Source organism: Lycium ferocissimum, chromosome 6 (assembly GCF_029784015.1).
Source record: "Lycium ferocissimum isolate CSIRO_LF1 chromosome 6, AGI_CSIRO_Lferr_CH_V1, whole genome shotgun sequence".
Taxonomy (NCBI): domain Eukaryota; kingdom Viridiplantae; phylum Streptophyta; class Magnoliopsida; order Solanales; family Solanaceae; genus Lycium; species Lycium ferocissimum.
The window spans coordinates 63,562,479-63,587,289 of record NC_081347.1 but is presented as its reverse complement, the minus strand read 5'-3'; the positions used below and the strand labels follow the sequence as shown (position 1 = coordinate 63,587,289).

Here is a 24,811-nt window from a genome sequence, read left to right as displayed (position 1 = left end):
TGTTCAAGATTGACTTATCATCAACCATTTTGAACTCCATATAGTTTCCAAACAAGAAATTTCTTTGAACTCGCCTTTTCCGCCAAATAGATATTTTGGAGGTGTCCCAAATATCCTTAGCAAATTTGCACTTGGTATAATATTGATCATAAAATTTGTTAGACATTCCTCCAAGAATATAATTCTTATATAAATAATCATCATCTTTCCACTTGGCAATTTGTTCTTTAATCAAAGTAGCCTCGCGCCTGCTACCTCGGAACCCGGGAGCATTAGGACAAGGTTGTTCAAGAACATATGCCAACTTCAATCTTCTTAAAAAGAATTCCATCTTTCCACGCCATCTAGGAAAGTCTTTGCCATCGAATATTTCAAAATTAGGATTAGGCGGAGATGGAACACCATTTAATGTTGATGTAGTAGCCACAGAGACAACTATCTTCAAATTGTTAGAACAAGAATGATAATAATAAAAGAACCAAAATAAACTTGCTTGGCTTTAGAGGCACGTTAAGACGTTTCTCAAGATAGTTGGAGCTCTCCACGAGCAAACGGAAGAATAAATAACATTTCTATCTTCGGGATTCAACTAAGCCACAACAAAGTAGCATTCAAGAAAAGTTGCTCTTCTATTCTTGAATTGGTGATTTCACCTTTTGATCAATGTCTCTCTAAAGTTTTAAGAGGAAATTGTTTTCTTCAAGTGCTTGCCTTTTCCAAAAGAATGAAACACTATTTATAGGATAAAAAATTACATAACATAAAAGTTTTCATTAAATAGGATTTAAAATAGGTTCATGAATTTTTCTTAAAATACATGCAACTTTCATGTAACTTTCAAGAACCTAAAACGTAAAATACTAAATGAAGAATGTATCTTCAAATTCACATTCATTTAGTTTGAAAAACTTTTGTTAGATGAAATGTTTCAAAATTAATTAAAACATTAACTTAACACAGCTTATGTAAATTGTATACATGAAGAAAAATTAAGAGCGGTCTCCACAGATGAGTCAAAATTAAGGAATCATCTAGAATTAAAATTTGAAAAGAGCCAGCCATTCACTTCTACAGTTCCACTCCTTTCGTTTTTTTAATTGTTTGGCCAAATTTTTAAAATCAACTTATTTTGAAAAATAATTTTTTTGAAAAGTGTTTTTTAAAAAAAATACTTTTAGTGAGAAGCGATTTTTGTTTGACTAATTAATTTAAAAAGCACTTTTGAGACTCCGTCCGCTACTTCACAAAAGTACTTATATTCTCCCAAAAGCTTGGCCAAACACCACACTTTTTTTTTAAAATAAGCACTTTTTTAAAAAAATAAATTCTTTTGGAGAAAAATAAACTTGGTCAAACAGGCTAGTTATACACAATAATGTTATAAGAGATCTTATGTTATAATTGTATTTTAATTAATCATCCTCTCTCTCACCCCCACATAATAAAAAATAAATTAAACAAAAACTATTTTCCTTTTCTGAGTGGAAATAGAACCTTGTAAAAAGTACAAGGGCATTTTTGGTAATCAAACATGATATAGATTTCTTCATAGATACGTTCCAAAAAGAGCCATCTTACATTTATTACACAACACAAATACCTTTTAAGTTTTCCTTTTCACATTATTAAACTTAAAAAAAAGAAGAAACTTCTTTAACATAGACTCGTGACCAACCTGTTAACCAACCATGTCTATTTCACCAATCCATTTTTTTCTACCTATAAATATAACCCCATGCGTTATGAACATTCCAACTAACCAACACAGAGAAAAAAAAATCATAAATTTAGTATCCAACATTAAGTTTTGATTTTTCTCTGTGAATCTTTTAGCAAGTAGCATAGATGGAGCATAACAAAAAGAGCAACAATTTAGAGGATGGGGTTATTGTTCATAGCCAAGTAAGAAAAATAAGGCAAGAAATGGAGAAAATCAAGTACCCGGAGATAACCGGAAAAAAATCAGAGATGACCGGAAATCGACAGCATCAACGATCAAGATCACCCTTGGGATTAGCTCAAAGGCCTATTTCTGTTGGAAGCTAGGGGATATTCTTTTGAGTTTTAGTATGGAAGGTTGTGATGAGACGGTTAGGATCCATCCACCTTTAATCAGATGTCGAGACGAGTTCTTTTTACTACCTTTTAGTGGGGGCTATGGTTTACCAAAAAAAAAGCAAAAAACAAAAATCTTCATGTTTTTGGGTTTTGTTCTCTTTTTTCTTTTTCCTTTATAGTTTTGTACATATAGATATGCAGGATGTGATAAGAAGTTGTTCTGTTTGTGTTTGGTAATTTTGTACCCAGGCTCTGTGTTTTATATGTCTTCAGATTTTGCAGAAATAGATTATGTTTCGTTATTCAAAGTCTCCAATCAGTACTTTCTTTTGGTTCATTTTTTTCTTTTTGGGCCAAAAAAAAGTTCACTATGATGGTTTTGGCGCACTTAAGACGGAGATTTCATTCTTTGAATTCGAGACGTTTAATTAAGAATAAAGAATCAAAACATTATTATGTGTCTCACACACCATACGCTAATTGTGTGATGTACCTTTTTGTCTCTGACAGGTGAATTTAGATCTTACATTTTTGGATCCGTTAATTTCAAGTAAACTTGTTTGTGAGACTAAAGGCGTCTCACACAATCAATGTCAATGGTGTGAAACATAATAAAAATTTTGGTAAAGAACTTTTACCATTCCGTCACCAGGGGCGGAGCCAGTTTATATCCAGGGGTTCATCCGAACCCCCTCGACGAAAAATTACAGTGTATTTTCAAACTTAAAATTATTTTATTTTGTATATATAGTAGGTGTTGAACCCCCTGACTTCTTCGTATATTTACCTTTTAGAATTTTTGAACCCCCTGGATGAAAATCCTGGCTCCGCCACTGTCCGTCACAGCGTGATCTTTCTATCCTTCTTTGCTAATTTTTTCATCTTTGTGTTTTTTATTGGGGGGTTGTCTTCTTCTTAATTTTTTTATTCAGTTTTCATATACAGATGTAAGATTTGATGAGAAGTTCTCCTGTTTGTATTTGGTAATTCTGTCCCCTGCATCTTTGCCTCTCTGTTTCATATCTTCAAATTTTGCAGAAATAGACCATATTTCGTAATTCAAAGTCTCCTATAATTACTCTTTTCTTTCTTTGCTTTATCTTTTTCTATACATATTTCATCAGAGGTCGTTTGGTAGCTGATTAGTAGCAAGTTATTCATATATTAAATCTTGTATAAGTAACACTGTGTTTGGTACTACTTATGAGGTGAGTTATTTATGTATAAAATTAATACGGTGTTTGATTTTCAATGTAGAAACTCGCATAATTAAAATATGTACTCAGTTATGAGGAAATTTATGTATTATTTTATACAAGACAGAAGGTGAAATAGCTAGTACATAAGTACCTAAATCATAACTAATACCTCCATAAAATAATACATAAATTTTCTCATAACTAATTCATGTATTATTAATGCCTGCATAACTCTAACCAACTACCAAACAACCCTTTAGAGTTTTAAGTTTTATACATCATCAATGTTAAAAAAATAAAATTATGCTATCAAACCATTCAAAATGATACATAAGGCTTCTTTAAATATAAGATTTGTAATTTTAAAAATAAAATAAATGTTATAGTATATACAAACTCTTTTCATTTTTATATTCCAATTGTTATAAAACATCTGGTTCATCACATGTTTTCTGATAAAAAAAACAAAATTTGGGCAAATACTGTGGCTGTTTTAAATATTAAATAAAGAATAAACGTGAGAATATGCCTTACTGATGATTACACTCCTAGGGAACTAATAAATAAAACGTTGTTTAACTAGAACTAGAATTGGAATAACCTTTCAAATTTGAATATTAGAGCCAAATTATTCAACAATTCCATTCGTGAAAAGTATGTTGAATGGGAGAGTTGTCATTTTTAACTTTTGAAATTTGAAAATTAGGGGGATGGAATTCAGTAAAGGGTAAAGGGTCAAAAATGTTCCTCTACTTGGAAAAAAGCTAAAAATATCCTTCATTAAAAATTTAGGTCAAAAATATCCCTCTCGTCATTAAAGTTTTCAAATATATCTCTGTCTTAATGGAAATTCTCAACATAATCCGATTTTATTTTTAGACTCGCTCCATTTAAATCCGAATCAACTAAATAAAAAACTCATATGGGTTACTCGCTTCTGTGCCTAGTGGCTCTAGATGTAGTACTTAAAGTTGGTCGTGTATACGAATTTTTTTATGAGTTGAGCCTCGGGTTTAAATGAAAAGATTTAAAAATGAAATCGGGTTATGTTGAGGATTTTCGTTATTGTGATATATTTCGAAACATTAACGCATTTTATAGAAATTTTAAATTCAATTTCAGTAATTGCGATATTTTTAAATTTCTTTTTCAAAGTAAAGGGACATTTTGACCCTTTTCCCTTCCATAAATCTTCTTTCCACATCCCCTGTCTTGGTTTTAAAATTTCTAACCTTTTTGTTTTGGTAGGTGTGGGTAATGAAGGGTTGTGGTTGAGGCAACTCATTGTCGTGGGGTCACAAGATTAACGTTTTTATACGTCATTTATAAATATTTAATCATGATTGAAGCGTTGAACGGCTAGTTGGTCATGTAAAACTTAATAGCAAAGAGCCAAAAGTTTTTGCGAAATAGTATATCATACGTTAGAATAATTTGAATCTAACTTGAAAAGGAATTCAATTATTCTTAAATTACTATTCAATGAGAGAGTATTCAAAATTGTAGTAACAAAAAACAGAGCATCTCTCAAACGGCAGAAAAATGGGCTAAAAGGGTTTCTTCTAGAGTAGATTAGATAATTTCAAAAAGATAGTGACTCCTCTATAAATTTCCATTTATAATGCCGGCTAAGCTTCTAACTAAAGGGTAACTAACTCTAACTAATTGTTAATTTAGTTACAACCAACTCAGTAAATACTAGCTGATTTATTACCTACAAGTTTCCAACTTGTATTTCCTGTACTTTTTCAACATTGTCACTTGAGATTTATTAGCTTCTCGTTCTGTGCCTCCTACTTGTCTAGTTTGTATAAGTCGCTTTTGTATGTCTTTTTCTAATAGAGTGGCGGTCAATCTCTAAATGCTTTCCTTTTTTCGTGAAATATTTGGATTGGAAACTATTTGTAGAGCTGCCTCGTTATCACAATACAAACTGACAGACTTTTGAACATTTACACCTATTTCTTCCCACAACCCTATTAGCCAAATAGTTTCTAAAATGTTTGAGGCCATGCTCCAATATCTGCCTCAACTGAGCTTCTTGGGATAGTCTCTGATTTTTTCGACTTCCAAAATATTACAGAATTCCTTAATTTCACACAATAATCAGTAATCGATTTCCTAGACATTGCTCAAGAGGCCCAATTTGGGTGACAGAAGGTTGCGCAACTAAGTCCTCCTTAGAACTTAGTAATAAGTTAAGCTAAGTCCTGATCTGCATTATATATACCTCAACATTTGTAATGCTGCTTCCAGATGTAGTAGTTTTGGTTTTTGTATGAAATGGCTTAAAATTTCTACAACATATAAAATGTTAGGCCTTGCCATTGCTATACAACTACTTTTCAACTAATTTATGGTATCCACTCCTTTTTCTAATGAAGGATAATTAGTTCCTCCAACATGTTTATTATATTCAGTTGTAAACTTCATATGCTACCAGAGGTGTTGAAGCTTGCTTTTTTTTTTTTTTTTTTTTTTTTTTTTTTTCATCCTTATGATGGAGGAGTTAGGCATGACTCCAACCTGTATATTTACCAAAAATCATAATTACACGGAGGAGGACATAGACCTTAGCCTCATTTACATAGTGGAGGTTGGATGAATCCATCCTATTTCCCATTTGTATACTAATATTAAGTCAAAGTGCCGATTAGTATTGCTCTCTGTTTGGTTGAAACCAACAAAGAAAAGGATACTAAGTACATCATGCGGTGCCACAAAAATTCAAACAAGTCAGCTACCATTCGATATGAATTTATTTCTTTGCTTCTAAATCGAAATTTGGGAGCCCATCAAGTTCTAGCTTCATTGAAGCTCTAACCAAAGCAGGAAGGAGGGAAGCTTCCAAGAAGACAGTAGAAGTTTTTAAGTCTTCTCCCAAGTTAGCAAGTGGGTCCGCCGTAGAGTTTCCCTCTTTGTATATATGTTTGACACAAAATCACCATGTCTAGTTAATCTCTCGAATCTTAACAATAATCTCGCTAGTTGCCGGGGGTGGTTTTAGCTTTTCTTTGATCATGTTGACGACCATAAGAGAATCAGATTCCACTATAACATTCCGAAAACCATTATCCTTACATATGTTAATCCCTTTCCAAATGGCCAACGCCTCAGCCATATTGTTGCTGCATTGCCCATAAAATTCAACAAAGGCATGACTCATTATACCTCTGTGATCTCTTATGATGCCTCCTCCTCCAGCTGAACCCGGATTTCCTTTACTACAACCATCCACATTGAAGCTTCGACCTAATTAAAATTGGGTTTATACCAAGATACCTTTCGAGACCGAGTTGTGTCCGAGCTTTTCCACCAAATTACATTTCTCCAACCAAGAACTAGGAAGTTGCAGCATCGTGAAGCGTGTCTTTAGAATTAAAGAAATAAGATGGTTGACTTGTTGAATAATGTACCAAGATGACATCTTCTTTTCTTCAAACCTGGCCCTACACCTGTTTTTCCAGACTTCCCAGCATATAGCAATTGGTATACACTGAAGAATGCATGAGTGAACTTCATACTTGCCTTTAGCTATCCACCATTTCATAGTTGACAATCTTATTTGTCCCTGAACCAAACCAATACCCATGTATTGCAAAAGAATTCCCATACTTTTTTGGCAATTTGCCCTTCACTCAAGAGGTGTTCGGTGGTCTCTATTTTACGAATCGGACAACAATTACACATAGAAGGAAGGTAGATTCCAAACCTTTTCACCGCATCATCCGAGGGGATCTTATTTTGTAAAGCCCTCATTAAGAAGAATGAGATCAAAAGGAACTTCTTTTGTGCTAATTCTTCGAGCTAACAAGTGTTGATTCTCTTTCTTTCTCACATACGCCAAGGCCTTTTCGCCGAATTTTCCCTGTAAGATCGGGAGTCCAGATAGGCAAATCGTCTCTCAAAGTGTTAAACTCAATGTGATAATGAGTTGATTACACTTTGAGGTAAAATCCTCCCAAGTTTCACAATATTCCAGTGTATTACCCCCGTAGAAATCCTTGACCATAGTTTTTTTGGGAGTTCTTTGATTCTGAACTAGGTTTGCAATAGGACCTAGATCAGTCCAATTGTCCCACCAAAAAGATGTCTCTCCTTTGCCGATTTTCCATAGAATAGAGGGTTCCACCACTTTTTTGCTATCCATGAGCCTCTTCCATATGTGAGATTGTCCATAAGCCCATTTCTTAGCAACATGGTGAAATCTTTTGCAGTATTTGGCCTCAAGAAATGATTTTAAGATAGTATCTTGAGTCCTGAATTTCCACCACAATTTTGCTGAGAAAGTATTACAGATATCCCTAAGGGATCTGAAACCTGCACCTCCTTCACTGATTGGGAAACATAAGTCCTTCCAAGAGCACTAATGTTTCTTCTTTCTGTCTCCATCCATTCCCCAAAAAAAATTGGCAATGATCATCTCTATCTGTTCCAAAGCAGTCTTGGGAGGATATACAGCAGATAATAAATGTAGAGGAAGAGCCTGGAGCACTGATTTAATAAGTACTGCCTTTCCTCCATAAGAAAGAAGTTTTCCTTGCCATCCTTGTAGCCTTTTAGCAACTTTTGTCACCATAGTATTGAAATAAACAATTTTTTTCCTCCCAACATAAATGGGGCATCCGAGATAGATCATAGGGAACTGACAATGATTAAAACCAGTGATCCCTTTAATAATATTGATCCTGGGGTCATCTTCTTTAAAAGTCACATAGAATCCAGATTTTCTCTTGTTGATAAGTTGTCCGTAAAACCTCTTCATATTTTCCCAATTTATTCATCAGCAGCTCTAGAGATTGGGAATCACATGAAGCGAATAAGATAGTACCATCTGCATAGCATAAATGAGAGATATTAGGGCCATTCTTATCCATGGAAAATGGAATAAAATTTGATTGAGTTAAAGAGTCCATCATTTTAGAAAACAATTCGACTCTCCTATAATAAAGAGAGATGGAAAGAGGATCTCCGTTTGACGCTCTTAGTGAGTTGAAAAAACCATGTCTAGTGCCATTAATATTGATAGAATATTACATTAGGATGAGTCCTCCAAACACCTGCCAATCCATCTCTCGTAGAACCCAAATTGTCTAAGTATTCTACAAAGATAATCCCGTGAAAACCCCGTCATATGCTTTTAGTCATGTCCAACTTTAAGCACCACATTGCCACGTGGAGAGGTTCGTCGATGTTATGAACCATCTCTCGGGTTAACATGATATTGTCTCGTGATTGATCCGCCTTTGACGAAGCCATTGTTCGATTAGGTGAGACCGACCGGCCGAGGCAACTGAGTCTTTGATTAACTAATTGTGAAAGGATCTTGACTGAAAAATTACTAAGACTAATAGGTCTTAGTTCAGTAAAAGTCTGAGGATTGTCTACTTTTGGAATAAGTATTAGACAAGTATGAGTGAGGGCCTTAGGAATCTGATTACCTGCAAAAAATCAAGAACCATTAGTAGCAAATCATCTTTTATGATTTCCCAACAACTATGATAGAATTTCCCTGAGATCCCATCAGTGTGAGCACCGCTGGGAACTCTGTAATCAAACCACATCTTTCAGCTCATCCATAGTTGGATTGGCAGTGAGACGTTCATTATCATAGTCATTTAGTACTTTAGGAATGCAATTAAAACTAGAAAAGTCAGTATTAGAATTCTCTTTGGAGAATTGATTTGAAAAAAAGGATACAACTTCATTAGCAATTTCTTCATCGCCTTCAATCCAGCTTCCATCCTCTTTCCTCATCTTATTTAGCGATAGTCTCTTTTTCCTGCCTTTGACAATAGAGTGGAAGAATTTGGAGTTGACTTCTCCTTCCACAAACCATTGGATTCCTGATTTTTGTTTCCAGTAGGCTTCCTGTTTTTTGTAAGCTTTGACAAGAAGAGCATTAGTATAATTCAGAGTAGCTCTATTACTCTCAGAATTGTCAATGAGGATCCTACTTTCAATGTCAGCCACATTCTTTTCCAAATCAGTAACTTGGTCAAAAATGTTCCCCACAGAGTTTCTAGACCATTCAGACAGTTTCTTGCAAGTATTTTTCAGCTTTAGGTGGAATTTCCACATAGCTGAGCCCTGAACTTCAATATTCCAAGCATTTTCCACAGTCTTATAGAAATTCTCCTCCTCAGTCCATAAATCTAGGAATCTGAAATATTTAGTATGATTTCTCTGATTTGTGTTAGCAATAGTTAGGAGAGGAGAATGATCAGACCCTGTCCTTATTAGGTGATCAACCGAGGTCGAATCAAACAGGTTCATCCATTCATGATTAACTAGAACTCTATCCAATCTCTGCCAAACTCTCTTATCCGGAGACCATCCATTACACCAGGTGAAATCGATCCGTAGCATCCCGGGATTCACCAAATCACATTCCATGATGCATGCATAGAAAGAAAGACTTTTGGACATTCTATGAGGAGTACCACCTTGCTTCTCAGCAGGATCAGTAATACAATTAAAATCCCCAGCAATATACCAAGGTAAGTTATAATTTGCAGCAACATCTCTCAAGCTATCCCATAAATCTTCTCTAAGAACAGCTTCACATTTGGCATATACAGAGGTGATAATTAAGTTGTTGCCCATCCAATTGATTTTGCAAGTAACTTGTTGGCAGCTTTTCTACCACACTACAATCTATTATATCATTCCAAAATAGCCATATTTGACTATTACAGTTGGCATATGCATTAGTGAATCGATAATCTCTTGAATTTGTCTATTTGGTCAGCCTTATGGAAAGGATCACTAATAGCTACGAAAGGTGGATGTTGAAGCCTGATGATTTGTTTAAGTCTGTCAAAAGCACCATTGGAGTTGATGCTTCTGATATTCCAAAATAAGGACTTAAACATTATAAACTAACTGGAGAGATTCATCTCCTGTGTGTTGTACACAGGCTGTTGTGTGGTGATCCTGCCACCTCTTCCTCTAGCATTTTGTCTTCCACCTCTGTTGTTGTTTCTGCCTCTTCCTCTGCCCCTAGGAGAAAGATGAGTTTTGTCTATAATCTTGGCAAATTCTGAAGTAACATCTACATCAACCAATGCTTGAGAGCAAAAGGATCCGGTTAAGATATCGGCATGTTCATCACTGGAAAGATTCATATTGTCATGATTGTCTGAAAGGTCTTCACCATTAAAACTTTCACTGTCAACACTAACATAGTCATCACTGACTTCAGTGCTCATTTCCTCTTCATAATCCTGATCTTCAGAACTATCCTCTTCATCCTCTTCTTCTTCCTCAGAAGATGATTCAGATTGATGTCCCTGTTTACTGATAAATATTTCATCACTTTCTTGGTCTTCTTCAAGACTAGTCCCACTGATGAGTTTGAGATAATTATGTTGAGCATCTCCAGGATCAATAGGGTAAGTCTCCTGTTCTGTGTAGTTGTCATCCTGTTTGGTAACTTCTTTTTTGTTGTTATCTAATTGCTGATCACTTTGTTTGTTCAAAATTTTTACACTTGTTTTGGACTGTATGGTGATTTGGTTCCTATCCTGTGCTTTACTATTGAGATTAGTATCCTTCTGGTTTGTTGTTTTGGTGTCGGTATTGGGCTGTTGGGTGGAAATGTTCTTGTCTTGAGCCTTATTGTTGATAGTAGGACCCTTCTTTATACCACTGGTTTGCCCTTTCTCTGTATTAGTACTTTGTTTGTAAAATAGCTTGCTTCCTTGGTCATCAGTAGCCCCAGTGTGTTTTCTTCTGTTATTCTTCCTCTTTTTCTTTTCATTGACTTTATTAGTAATTTGATGATCACTTTGAGTCATATAATTACCATGATTGATTTCTTCAGCTCTCCCTTTTCCTTTCCCATAAACCTCGGGAAGTTTATTCTTTGTATTTTCCTCAGGTTCATGGATAGCGATTCCCTTGCTAATTCTGTTTCCTTGTCTTGTCTCAACTGTTTTGTTAAGCTCAGCCAATTCTTGATTAGCTTCTACTTGTTGTAGCCCTTCACTGTTAACCTTCTCTTCTCCATAATTAATATTGACATTATCCCGTTGAACTTTGTCATTGATCATCTTCACTTTAGCACTCTTTTTCCTAGGAACAGATTGAAATTCCTCCTCCCTTTTCTTTTCAGCATCCTTCTTAGTTTGTTCCTCCCTTTGACACTTGATTCTGTCATCTCTTGCCTTAGTTCTGCATTGACTTTGAAAATGTCCTTGCATTTTACAATATAGGCAATAACTAGGGACCTTATCATATTCTATATCGAGCCATCTGCCATCATCAGTACCATCCAAACCTTTTGAAGCCCACCTCCTAATCTCTATTCTGAGATCAATTGCGAGGCCTATTTCCTTTGTGTCACCAATATCCCTATCTCTGATCTAGAAACTCAATTCCATAGAAATGTCTCAAGTTCCCTAAATTTTTTATCCTGAAATTCTTATATATGCATTGGAGTCTTGGCCTCCTGTATTAGGTTCTGATCACTTCCTGTAATTAATAGGCCATCCATATAGATCTCATTACTGTGACAAGTCATGTTCCACTTCTTTTGGTAAATAAGAAAGTCATACTTTGAGAAATGTCAGAATGAATAAGAATTGTTGTGAGCTCAATATTCCATTATCTGGATGCTTGTTTAAGACCATACTGATTGCTTTAGTCAGCATATTCTAGACTCTCCCTTATTGCCAAAACGCTGTACCTCTTCATTTATATTTCCCCAAAGGAGTGTATTAAAAACATCCATTGGATACACTGGCTAATGATACAACGCTGTAGCAAATAAAACACATCTAGCATTAATCATCTTTGCCACTGAAAAAAAATATATATGTCGCGCTACTCTGGAATCTGGATATTCCTGTTGATATAGCTATTCGCCACTAGTCTGGCTTTGAATCTTTCAACTGTACCATTAGCCTTATACTTGATCTTGTACGCACGTTTGCACCGAATGTGTTGTTTCCTTACTGGAAGACTCAATTGTGTACCAAAAAGGAAAGGGTGCTAAATTTTATTGTCAAAACATCATGTTGGTACTTTCATGTAATTAAACCAGTAACTGAAAGAGGATTAGAACTGAGAACCCATAAACGTTAAATCTTAGATCCACCTCTTGTCTTGGGTTGGAGTTGACATGCAAGTAGATGAGAAAGTAACTTAAGAAAGGGAATATTTTCTTAGTGATTTGAACATATTGATAAAATAATTAGACCTTATTCTCAAAACTAAAATTTAATATGTACGTTTTTTTCTTTTTCGTTTCAATTTTCTTGATCCTCATCGTGGCCATCTTAACTTTGAAAATACAGAATACAGAAGTTTCATGTATATGCTCATAAGTTGACTTTTTTTTAGACATGGGGTTCATGATCCGAATAAACTCTAAAATTAAAGAAAAAAACTATAGTAGTTCGCTCACTAAAACATGCCAATATAATATTTCATGAACCTAAGAGAATGAAGCAAGTATTGCAAGTCGTAGAACATCGCCAATTAGATGTATAAGGAAAGCTTAAATGTGATTCTTATAGGATTATAGGAGACTATCTGTGAACGTTATAATATGCAACCTCAGAAAATTTGTCTAAATACATATCCACAACTAGCTAGGGAGACCAAGAAAAAAAAAATACAAATGAAAATCTCATTGATGTTTTAACAACGTAACTGAGATAATTAAAAATGCCAATATGGAAACGAAAATTTAAAACCATATACCTCTCCAATTATCATCCACACAACAATATTCATAAAATGGAATTTCAATAATTTACTAACAATTCTTTAAATCCTCTAATCCCATTCGCTCATCATTCCATAACTTGGAACTATAAGAAATTCTAACGAAAGATATATTAAAAATAAAATAAATGAGACACTGGCAGAAAACTGCTAATTTTCGACAGACATCACGTTGGAAATTGGCTCGTCAATAAGGGATTTGTGATAAAAGAAAAATCCGCCGAAAATGTTATCGACGAGCCACATTTCGACATTTTCCATCGAAAAATTTCCATTGGGAATTAGCAATTTTTCGGCAGTGAGAACAACTACTAGTCTTGCTTTTCTTCTTTTTTCTTTTTTGCTAGATAGAGCTTGAACCCTACTTCTTGAATTAAATTCATGAAACTAAAAACAGATAAAATAACCTAATTAAATTTACACAATCCTAGCATCTGTTATGTCAAAGCGAGAACCTTTTATCATCATAATCTTAAACTCCTCGAAGCTGATCATCCCATCGCCATCACAATCCACACCGCTAATCATTTTCCTGCATTCTGCCAATGAGCAATCCTCTCCAAGGCTCTGGAGAACGGTTTGCAGCTCCTCAGCAGAGATGGAACCGTTCTTGTCCATGTCAAACACCGAGAATGCGTCCTTAAGGTTCTCCAATACCTTAAACATGTCATAACAGTTGAGTCACTATAAACACTTATTATTAAGAGTAAAATGGTTATTTTAAAACTAAATTGTTTTCAAAAATAAAAACATTTCATTCTTTCTAAATGAACTATAATAATAAAATAGTGTTACATATAGTCGAACATAGGGAGTGCAAAATACCAAAAACTTCTTTATGTTGAACCATTAATCCATCTATTTCATTCAATTTATATGACATTTATTCCTTTTCACTGTATTTCAAAAAGTAATACTCCCTCTGTCTCAAAATAAGTGTCGATTTTTCCTTTTTGAGAGTCAATTTGACTAATCTTTGGTACTCCCTTTGTCTCAATTTATGTGATACACTTTCCTTTTTAGTCTGTCCCAAAGAGAATGATACATTTCTATATTTAGAAACAATTTAACATAAAACTTCCCCTTGTATCCTTAACGAAATGATTTAGAACCACACAACTTGTACGGAGAGAGTACTAAATTGGATCAGATCAATTTAATCTTTTAAAATTATAATTTAGATATTCAAAAACTATATAAAAAGTACTATAAGTTGCAATGCTTTTTATCTCAATAATGCATATGATGAAAAAGATACATTTTAAAACATTGATTCAAAATTTACATAATTCAAATCTCAAGAAACTAAAAAGGACAAACAATTTGGACAGAGATAGTACTACATTGTTATATTTGATTTTTTTTTTTAAATTTTAAGTTACTTACTTTATCCTTAATGAAATGCTTTTATAGCCATATCCATTATAACAATATCATGACATTAATATTACAGATTCTGTAAATACATTTGCTATGTGCATATCAAAATTCTTCCTATTAACAATATTTTAAATTCTCGTACCCAATTATCAAAAACCGTCAAATGGAACTCTTAATAGAAATGAATTACGAATATTATAATTAAACAGCTTCTAAATACACATAAAAATAGGGCCTAAATCCTTTTTATAACGGACAAAAAGGTGGTCATGTCAAATTAAACAAAATTAATTATACATTCACTAAAATAAAAGTTCCCCGTGTACATACCTCATCGGAATCAATATCCTTTGTATTAAGCTCAATGAATTCTTGCAAATCAATGAATCCATCCCCATCTGCATCCACTTCACGTATCATGCTGACAAGTTCCTCCTCCGTCACGGCGTTCCCGAGGCTCGCCATGATGGACCCCAGTTCCGACGAGCATATTTTCCCGTCCCCGTTCACATCGAATTTCTTGAACACTTGTTCTAGTTCCTCCTCGATCCTTGCACGTGAATCTATCGAGGATACCCTCGATATATTCACGGGCATTGGACTTTCGGGGATGAAAGGGTTCGCCCTTGTTGGGACGCGCTTTTTCTTGATCTTGAATAGAGATTTCAATCCCATATCGCGATTTTTCCGAACAATTTTTAAATGAAACAAATTAATGAATGAAACAAGAAAACCTCAATAGAGAAAAGTGTTGAATTGAATTTTGTGGGATTTTTTTCAAGAAGATTAGATAGGGAATTGAGAGGAGATAATTAGGGATCTTTAAAGAAGATTTCAAATTTATGTTTGCTTTTTGAGACCTTTTAGGATTAGGAGTTGAGATTTTGGTGAATGTATTTTCGGTATATTAGGAAGGTTTATTACGTGCATGCACGACAAAGACGGTATTGTCCGTACAATGCGGACAAAATTTTATGAATTAGTTGTGATTTACAGGCTGAGGACAAGTGGAACATATCTGATTCTTTTTCAACTATTTTAAGGAAATATTTATTTTTGGATTTACTAATTTAATAGCTGATGATTTTATAGTGATTTACTATTTGTGTTAGAATACAATCCTCTTAGTCTGTTTGGCCAAGTTTTCTAGAACACCAAAAGTTTTTTTTTTTTAAAAACAAATTTATATATTTAATCTTTCTCTCGATAAAATAATGCCCTAATATTAATAAAACTGGTTTTCAAATTAATTAGTCAAATACAAACTGCAACTCTTTGAAAGTAGATTTTGAAATTCACGTTTGACAAAATACACTTTTTAAGATATGTAACTTTTGAGAGTTTGACCAAATAGGTTAAAAAATTTATCTAGACTTTAATGTGTTGTTAACTAAAGTAATTTAGATTGAACTTACATAAATTCATTTTTGGTAAAATCAATTTGATAATGTTAGTTGTAAAGAATAATGAATTTTCTACTGATACCTCAAAATACGGGATTAGAGGATATGGAATCTATTTATGTTTTTTTTGTTTTTTGTTTTTGTTTTCCGATATGAAATCTATTTCCCTTATCCCAATATTGTGACAAATTGCATCATTTGTGACAACTAATTAACCTTCCTACAGATTCATTCACTTCATTAAACATATTCTTTTTCTTTTCTTTATAAATTTATTTTTAGTTTCATGTTTTTTAATAAGAAACTTTTACTTTACACTTAAAAATCTTAAAATAACATATAAGAACATTTGCGAGGCTATTTTCTTCTATTCAAATTGTAAAGGCCGGGTCCAACCAATTCATTTTCACCCACATTTTCGATAAACTCTTTTGAGAATTGAAGTAGATAAAAATAAAAAATCTCACCTATATATCCATGATATGAAGATAATCGCGGAACTGAATCGATCAGTCATTTGATAGTTTAGAATTAAAAAAAAACATACATCATTAAATTATTTCCAAATTAGCCTCCAAACTTGTCTTATCCACATATTTCCATTTGGAACATTTAGTGGGAGATTTTATTACTTCTCGAAAAATACGAACAAGAAGATAAGAAACAGTGCCTATTGCATTCGGTGCACATTAATTAGGAAAGAGATAACCATAAAATCTGCCCAACTAAACCTAAAGTTTGGAAGGATACCTAAAAACATACAAAGTAGATATATAGTTGATTAACATCTTTGTACCTTCAAAACAAAAACATATTACTCCATAATTTATTTTTCTTGTTTTACCCTTAGCATTAATTACTCATTCCAAATCATTTTTCAAATCTATTAAGACTATACACCAATTAATATGGTATCATGATAAATTATGCACTTTATTTATCATTTCTTAAAATGTATGCAAAGTTCATAGTGGACGAGTAAAAGTGAACTGAGGTAGTAGTAATGAACACGATAAAAGGATATCTCCCAGTCATTAGACACTTATATACAACTCTCCAAAGAGCAATTGACAGTTATTTTGCCAACAATTGACATTGTCAAATGTAGCACAAAAATATTGGCAACAAGTAGGGCATAGTTTAAATAAAACAAAAATCCAAATTGAAATCCTAATTTTTTGGATTATTGGTTTGGATTTTCAAATTACGGATTGGATTATGGATTTATTTTAAGAACTTCAAATTTCAAGTTAGGTTCTGGATTAAACAAAAGTACATATACCTAATACTAAGTTCAATACCTTACTCAATTAGTCAATATACACTATTAGGCAATACTGCAAACTGAGATGCTCCTGATCATATTTTTTATCTTGTCATTTGAAGAGCTGTGACACCGAACTCTTAAGGAAGCATATCAATTGATGTTTAAATCAGAAAGAGTTTATCATGATGGAGTAGTGGCTGATTTGAATATGAACTATTAGTTGTATGATCTATCTAGACATGATTTTACTTTGTTTAGATTAGAAATTTTCTGGATAATGATTTCATTGCTTGAATGAACATTTATTTGGCCGATTGTGGTGGGAATGAGAAATTATTATGGCAATTTGACAGGAATACTTTATTAGGATGTTCATGTTTGTAAGAAAAAGAAACTCAACTTATAGGCTCAGACTCGAAAAATTCAAAATAATCAAACCGATTAATCTGAAATAGACCTTAAGAAAATGGATCCAATCCGAACTTACTTTGGATTTTAGCTTTTTGGATCCGAAAACAAAAAATTCAAACCAATTATTAATATCGATCCGATCTGAACTGCCCGAACGTCCACCCCTAACAACAAATAATTCCTATAATTTTGTCTCTCTTTATTCACATTTTTTATCAACCTGCCCTAGTTCTATTATCCAACAACCATTGAATAAATTATAAAAATTCTCAAAGTATTCCTCTGTAGCTGGGAAATATGTCTGATTACTGGAAAGCTCCATTTTCGATATTTCCGTCATTACGATAATGTATTTCATTGTATATTATACACCATTTTTATATACATATATATACGTGATATACATGAGATACACTCATTTAGAGGGAAGACATACACAGATATGGAAAAAAATGGCAGGTCGTTGGAAAGCTCCATTTCCAAACACCTTTTATGTCAATAAAGACAACGTACATCGTATATCAATGTATGTCACACAGAGAATTTTATGTCTATACACAAAGACACATGCAGGAGATACACTCGTATAAAAAAAAAATTCAAATACCACCCATCAGGAGAGTAGCAAGATTTAAATCAGAGTTAATTATACTGGAACTTTGGGACAGAACTATCGTGATTCTAATAAAGCACTAGGTAGGAGGCATAATCAGATTGAGCCATTCCTTCATGATCCACTGTTAGGGCTGGATCCACCCTCACCCCCTTGGCAAAAAATATACTATATTTATAAAGTAATATTTTTATTTATTATGTACATATATAAATTTTGAATACCCTGTCAAGGGGTTCAAAATTTTCCTTGAGGTTCCAAATCAAATCCCAAACACTATTTTTTTTTTAAAAAAAAAAACCCCTTAGTGAAAATCATAGATTTCGTTTTTCTCGGATACTTTTCAAAACGTATCCTTAATCTCACTTGTAAACATCTTACTTATTAATGTTCCATAACGGGAACAATACGATGAATTTGAAAGAAAAAAAAAAATTACTAGTAAATGTTTCTTGTTTTTCTATAACTTCACATATTTTGAAACAAATTCAATTTGTCAAAACAACTGAGAGCCCGTTTGGCTTAGCTTATAAAGTTTGTTTTCGGTTTTTTTGTTTGAAAAGTACCAAACTTAAAATTATGTTCATTTTGTGCTTAAAATAAATCCAAAAAAGCAAGTTGACCCATTTGGCTTAGCTTAAAAAAATAGCTTATAAGCTGAAAACAGTTTATAAGCTGTTTTTTTTAAGCCCATCTAAACAGACTCTAATATTTGAAGCTCACCAGAGTTGTATCCTTAACGTAAAGTCAACTCTTAACTTCTTATAATCTCAGCGCCACGGTTCTTGATACATTAGCCTTTAAAAAATGTGATGTGAAAAGTTGAATACTGGAAAAATTAAAGTTATCTACTCAAGGAGTCAGTCAAATGACATCATTTTGAGCCCTCTGAACTAGTGTATTTAATTAGCAATTGGCATTTGTTTAACCTTATTGGGTCACGACTATTGATGCTAGTCTACTTATGGGAGTGTTTGGTTACAGAGAAATAACATTTAAAAAAATACATATTTATAAATTTTATCATGTTTGATTGCTCAAAATTTTTAAAAAGATAGGGCAAAAATTGGGGGAAGGACAAAGGAAAGAGGCGATGCCTACATTAAATAAATTAATTCATCATGGTATAGAAGAAAAACGGCCCGTGGATCATACTTGAGCTTCGGATCAATGTCCCCAGAAGCAAGGAGTGCGCCCGCGTGGTTCAACGAGAACATCAAAAAGTATCTTTTAAACTTTTTCATATTTGGTTGATCAAAGTTTTTAAAATATGCTCTTTTAGGAAAAACAAGTTTTATAAGTAGCATTCTACACAAATTGTCTCCTCCCGATCCCCACTCCCACCCCCATAGCCCCCAGCCCCCCACACATCCCAGGCCCCCACCCTCATAAACGCCACACCCAGTCCAACTCCATAGTGTTCGTCTAATTATAGATAAATACTTTTGAGATAATATATTTTGTTTGCTTATCCAACGTTAGAAAATGAGCAAGAAAACCACCTATTTTTTAGGAAAACATTTTTCGTGAAAAACATTCTCCTCTGTACCAAACACATCCTATTACTTCATTCAGCTCATGTTGAACAGAAGGGCAAAGGATTTAATAGCTTAGTGCTGAACAGTTTGTGTGTCATAGTCATAATACCAAGAAAGCAGAAACCGGGATTCCAAGATGTCTTTTTTCTCTTATGATGCTGATCCTTTGAGGTGTCTTCAGTGGCTAGAACAGAACAATGGATCTCTTACTCAACTTGGCCAGCAACTTAAGATAGAGCTAAAATGGCTTAAAATATTTCTTCATTGGTCAAGAAAATGCAACTCCTCTTATCAGGATTTGAAAGATCTCTTCAAAGGTGTGGAAGCTGAAGTTCACTATGCAAGAAATGAACTTCACTCTCTATGTTATCGTGTTTCTCCTCCGATTAACGAGAGTTTGGGATCTGTTATTTTCGATATAATATCAAGAATTGAACCTTTTAAACTGCAAGTCAAAGAAGCTTTTATGTCTGTTTCACAATGCTTACTACAACCTGAAGATGATCTTTCCCTGGAGTTCATTGATTCTGTTGTGGAATTTCTTGAGGATCTGTTGTGTTATTATGATGACAAACTTATTGTTCCAGAGGTGAAGGAACAGATGGAATCTCTTCAATACAAGCTAAGATTTTCGAGAGATTTTCTGCGATTGACCCAAAAAGAGTGCACTGATTTAGAGAAATGGAAATCTCTCCTGATGCATATTGAAAACTTAGCTGCAAAAACTGCAGGTGTTTCTTTACTAGATGAAGATTTGGATAAAGAAAGATCACTAAGCATGAAGCTTGAGGTTTATGATCTTTCTCGAGATGCAATCCCTATTAAGCAAGAACTTGCAGGGGTTTATACTGTTCTCTTGAAAGGACTTATGACTCAGAAACCACGGACTTGCTCTATGGATGAATTTGTGGTGGGATTTGTTGACTTCCTCTTGAAGAATATAGTTGAAGTACAAAAAGAGTGTGAGGTAGGTGGACTCGAAACACTTCATGAAGAGTTAAGACTCCTGGTTTATTTCCTATCAGATCCACCAAAGGAGTATGTGGAAGAAGAGAAGGTGAATGAGTACTTGATTCAAATCGAAGCTGCAATCCACGAGGTAGCATCTGCTAGTTACACTTTTGATATCAAAGAAACAAACGATGATTTGCTGAGGAAAATTGAGTTTATCGCAAGAGAAGTTAAAGAGTTTTATCAAAGGGTTCCAAGGTCCTCAAGGTATGCATCTCCTAGGACTAATGGATTAGGCTTCATTGATCTTCTCTTAGGAAATTTGAATGAGCTGCTTACTGTAAAGACTGACTTGATTGCACCTGTAAAGCACCAAATTGAAGCAATCAGCAGAGATCTAGAGATCATGAGATCTTTTCTTGTTGATTTTTCAAATGACGAATATGAGCAAGAAAAGTTGAAGGATCTTACTGATCGTGTTATCGATGTGGCCTACAAATCAGAGTATGTAATTGACTCATTCATGGTAAAGAGTGGACCTCTCTGGAGATACATGTTATCAGATTTAGAAAAAGATATTAAGCTTGTTAAGCTTGAGATTGCCAATACTTGTGCCACGGAACTGTTCAAGGAATCAACACCTGTTGTCATAGCCAGTTCAAATCAAGATATTGTAGCAATGGAGGAAGTTGTTGGCTTTAAGGATGAGGCTTGGGAGATAATAGGGCGGCTTACAAGGGGACCTGTGCAGCTAGACACAGTCTCAATAGTCGGTATGCCAGGTCTTGGTAAGACTACTTTAGCCAAAATGATCTATAATGACAACTATGTTGCCAACTACTTCTATATTCGTGCATGGTGTTGCATCTCGCAAACATATAACCGGAGACAGTTGTTGCTTGTTATATTAAGTCAAGTTACTAAGATTTCCAATCGTGTAACAGACACTATGAGCGATGGAGATTTAGCTGACAAGCTGCGTAAGTGTTTGATCAGAAAGAGATACCTCATTGTCATAGATGATATATGGACAATCGAGGCGTGGGATGACTTGAGTGGATGTTTTCCAGATGATGACTATGGAAGTAGAATTCTCTTCACAAGTAGACTCCAAGACGTGGCTTCACAAGTTAATTGCGATGGCGTTCATCTCCTTCGATTCCTCTCAAAAGAAGAATGTTGGGAATTGCTCCAGTTGAAGATATTCCCAAAAGAAAGTTGTCCTTTGGAAGAACTAATTGAAATTGGATACATAATTGCAGAAAAGTGTCAAGGCCTTCCTCTTTTTGTTGTTCTAGTTGCTGGACTTCTATCAAAGATAGAAAGATCTAGAGATTGTTGGGAAAAGTTTGAGGTAAATTTGAGTTCAAAACAGTTGATGGACATAGTAGATATGAGCTATCAGAATTTACCACATCATTTGAAACCTTGTTTCCTCTACTTGGGAGTGTTTCTGGAGGACAAGAAAATTTCTGCTTCGCAATTGAAATGGCTGTGGATTGCAGAAGGGCTTGTCCAAAAATCGCTAACAGAGAGCTTAGAAGATGTTGCTGAGCATTACTTAATGGAGCTTGTCAGTAGAAGTCTAGTGTTAGTTTCTGAAAGACGACTTACCAGAGGTATCAAAGCATGTCGTGTCCATGATCTCCTACGCGACTTCTGCTTGGAAAAATCCAAAGAAGAGAACTTTCTTGAGTGGATATATGAGTTGCATGGATCCCATGATATTCAGATTTATGGTCAAGATTGGGGTGCTGATCCTCATCATCCTTTTTCCTCAGACCTCAAATCATATCATCAGAGGCGGCTTTGTGTTTACACCAAACGAAACAAGTTCATCCTCTCAAAGCCTTCCGGTCCTAGTGTTCGCTCTCTACTGTTTTATGCTACCTTTGATGATTATCCACAATGTGCCTATGATGTCTCATTCATTTTTCATAATTTCAGATTACTTAAGGTGTTGGATTTGAGGAGCATCAACTTAGGTTCTTCTTTCCAACGCGTTCTGTTTTCGCTTGTTCAACTAAAATACTTGGCAGTACAAGGTGCCTTTGATCTTATTCCTACACCAGAAGGTCAATTTTGCAACCTTGAAACTTTTCTTGTAAAAGGTTTAAGGGGAGAGATTCGGATACCAGTGACTCTATGGAATATGACAAGTCTGAGACATTTGCATATCAATGATCGGGCTTCTTTCTATTGGCCTAATGGTGATGAGGAATTTTTTGAAGAATTCACTCATATGGACAATTTACTAAGCTTTTCTACTCCTGTTCTTGACAATGCACCATCCATGGAAAATCTACTGAGGAGATCAGCCAATTTGCGAAAACTTAGTTGCATATTTAGAGAGCCTTGGCAATTTCCTTCACTAGACTTCCTCAATCAACTTGAATCACTCAAGGTGTTTTATTATGGGGGTATGTTCCAAAGCTCAAGTTCATTCAACTTCCCTACGAACCTCAAGAAGCTAACACTGTCAAAATTTCGAAGACCATGGAATGAGATTTCGACTATTGGGAGCCTACCAAACCTCGAGGTACTGAACCTACTATTTAGAGCTTATGAAGGCGAAGAATGGGAGGTAAGAGATGATGAATTCGAGAAACTCAAGTTCTTAAAAATGGACAGCCTTAACATTGCACGGTGGTCAACCTCAGACGATCCCTTTCCTCATCTCGAGAGGCTACTGTTGCAAAGCTGCAAGAACCTTGAGGAAATTCCTTCATGTTTTGGAGATATTCCTACATTGCAGATGATCGAGGTGATGTTGTGCAGCAAAGCAGCCACAAGTTCAGCTTGGCAAATTCAGGAAGAACAAAGTGATATGGGAAATGAACTGCTCAATGTCCTAATCACTCATCCAGAGTGGAGTTCTGGTGCTTTTTCTGAAGAGACATATAGAGAAGATTAGTGCACAGCTGGTTGTCCACTAATCAAGGAGCCAGATTATAAACTTATGTATTGTTTGGATGTTGCGTCTGTTACTGCTACAGTTTTTTTAGAATATTTTGTTGTTTAGTTGTAGGAGAAATTTAATATATGATATACTAAAATATTCAGTTTATTAGTTGTACTAGGAGTCTAATACTTTTGTTGTATGAGTCTACTATGTTTATATGACCATTTAAAAGCCTATGATTAATGAAATTTAAGAGACAAACTTTCATCTATATTTTCAACCTTGCCGCTTGCATCTCTCTTCGAAAAATCCTAACATGTATCTCTCCTGTTATAGCTTTGTCTAGTTATTTGAACTCTATGGTTGTTTTTGGAATTGAAAACAAATTCAACTTTTTGGTAGGTTGTTGGCTTTGGTTTAGTTTTTTGGAAAAATTATCTCTACATTTGGATTTGGTTTGGATTTAAAACTAAACATGCATGCATGATAGTGAGTGCTACCTTTCGGTTTTTCCACTACATGGACAAAATTTTAGTTTCTATAGAATCCTTCATCTTTTCTTTATATTCTTAGTTTGAAAATAATAGTTAGAGAGTCTCCCTCTCTAACTAGTGTCACCTAACATTTGGAACAGTAACGAGAAAAATGCATCTCTCGTCCTCGCGCTCCAAACTGATGGCTTCTTGACACTCTTCCACCTTAAGAATTATGTAAAAGGACTTTCATTTTTTCTACCACTAGTGAAAATGATGAACTTCTTGCACATATTGTAAAAAATCATTTCTTTTAAAATCAAAATATTTGCATATCGATTATAAGCCATTTCTTATTCCAAATAACTCTTCTTGATCGTAATTTTAATAAGCTTTTCTTTCATCTGAACACAACATCAGAGAGCATCCAATTCATTTAACCCATTCATGTCTCATTCAGTCTCAACATTTATCATTACGTTATAAAAGAAGCTAATTACATGCATTCTATCTAATATTCTAAGTTAAAAGATCTAATCTCTGTGTTTTTAATATTAATGACATCCCCTATAATTCGATATGCAGACAGAACTTTCTTCGATTAAACTTTCGTCAACTTGCTCTTAAATTCTGATTTAACTCTAATTCTCAATTGATTTGATAAGTCACATACTCGTTGTTCCTTTGTGTTGTTTTATATTAAATTCCACTTAGCTTCTAATTTCTTGAACTTTTAAGAAAATCACTATCTGATCATGAGATGGTGGTAAACAGCACTTCTTACAAATACAAGTTGAAATAAAACAAAGTCTGTTTAATGCATCTGAGCTTCCAAGATTCCTATTGCAATGTGCTACTGGAAAGGACACGGACTACAACTTATT

At 34.3% G+C, this 24,811-nt stretch overlaps 3 protein-coding genes across 3 annotated transcripts; 2 read left to right on the top strand and 1 right to left on the bottom strand.

Moving 5' to 3' along the window:
- The first annotated feature begins 1,738 nt into the window (after positions 1-1,738).
- On the top strand, positions 1,739-2,360 carry LOC132060004 (uncharacterized). Its single transcript, XM_059452850.1, has one exon. It carries the CDS (start codon positions 1,846-1,848, stop codon positions 2,044-2,046), a length of 201 nt encoding a protein of 66 aa, XP_059308833.1. The 5' UTR covers positions 1,739-1,845; the 3' UTR covers positions 2,047-2,360.
- Positions 2,361-13,007: 10,647 nt separating this feature from the next.
- On the bottom strand, positions 13,008-15,278 carry LOC132060892 (probable calcium-binding protein CML25). Its single transcript, XM_059453792.1, has 2 exons — positions 14,700-15,278; positions 13,008-13,646 (listed from the first exon to the last, which is right to left on the bottom strand). The coding sequence occupies exons 1-2, from the start codon at positions 15,042-15,044 to the stop codon at positions 13,407-13,409; spliced, it is 585 nt and encodes a 194-aa protein (XP_059309775.1). The 5' UTR covers positions 15,045-15,278; the 3' UTR covers positions 13,008-13,406.
- Positions 15,279-19,737: 4,459 nt separating this feature from the next.
- LOC132061524 (putative late blight resistance protein homolog R1A-3) lies at positions 19,738-23,466 on the top strand. The gene has a single exon (XM_059454322.1). The coding sequence runs from the start codon at positions 19,738-19,740 to the stop codon at positions 23,464-23,466; it is 3,729 nt and encodes a 1,242-aa protein (XP_059310305.1).
- Positions 23,467-24,811: the final 1,345 nt, after the last annotated feature.

What these genes read in the sequence shown, in the direction of transcription:
- LOC132060004 (XM_059452850.1), top strand. Translation starts at nt 1,846, where the DNA reads ATGGAGCATAACAAAAAGAGCAACAATTTAGAGGATGGGGTTATTGTT.
- LOC132060892 (XM_059453792.1), bottom strand. Translation starts at nt 15,044, where the DNA reads ATGGGATTGAAATCTCTATTCAAGATCAAGAAAAAGCGCGTCCCAACA. An exon ending in AGGATATTGATTCCGATGAG is followed by an intron (nt 13,647 to 14,699) that starts GTATGTACACGG and finishes GACATGTTTAAG; the next exon opens with GTATTGGAGAACCTTAAGGA.
- LOC132061524 (XM_059454322.1), top strand. Translation starts at nt 19,738, where the DNA reads ATGTCTTTTTTCTCTTATGATGCTGATCCTTTGAGGTGTCTTCAGTGG.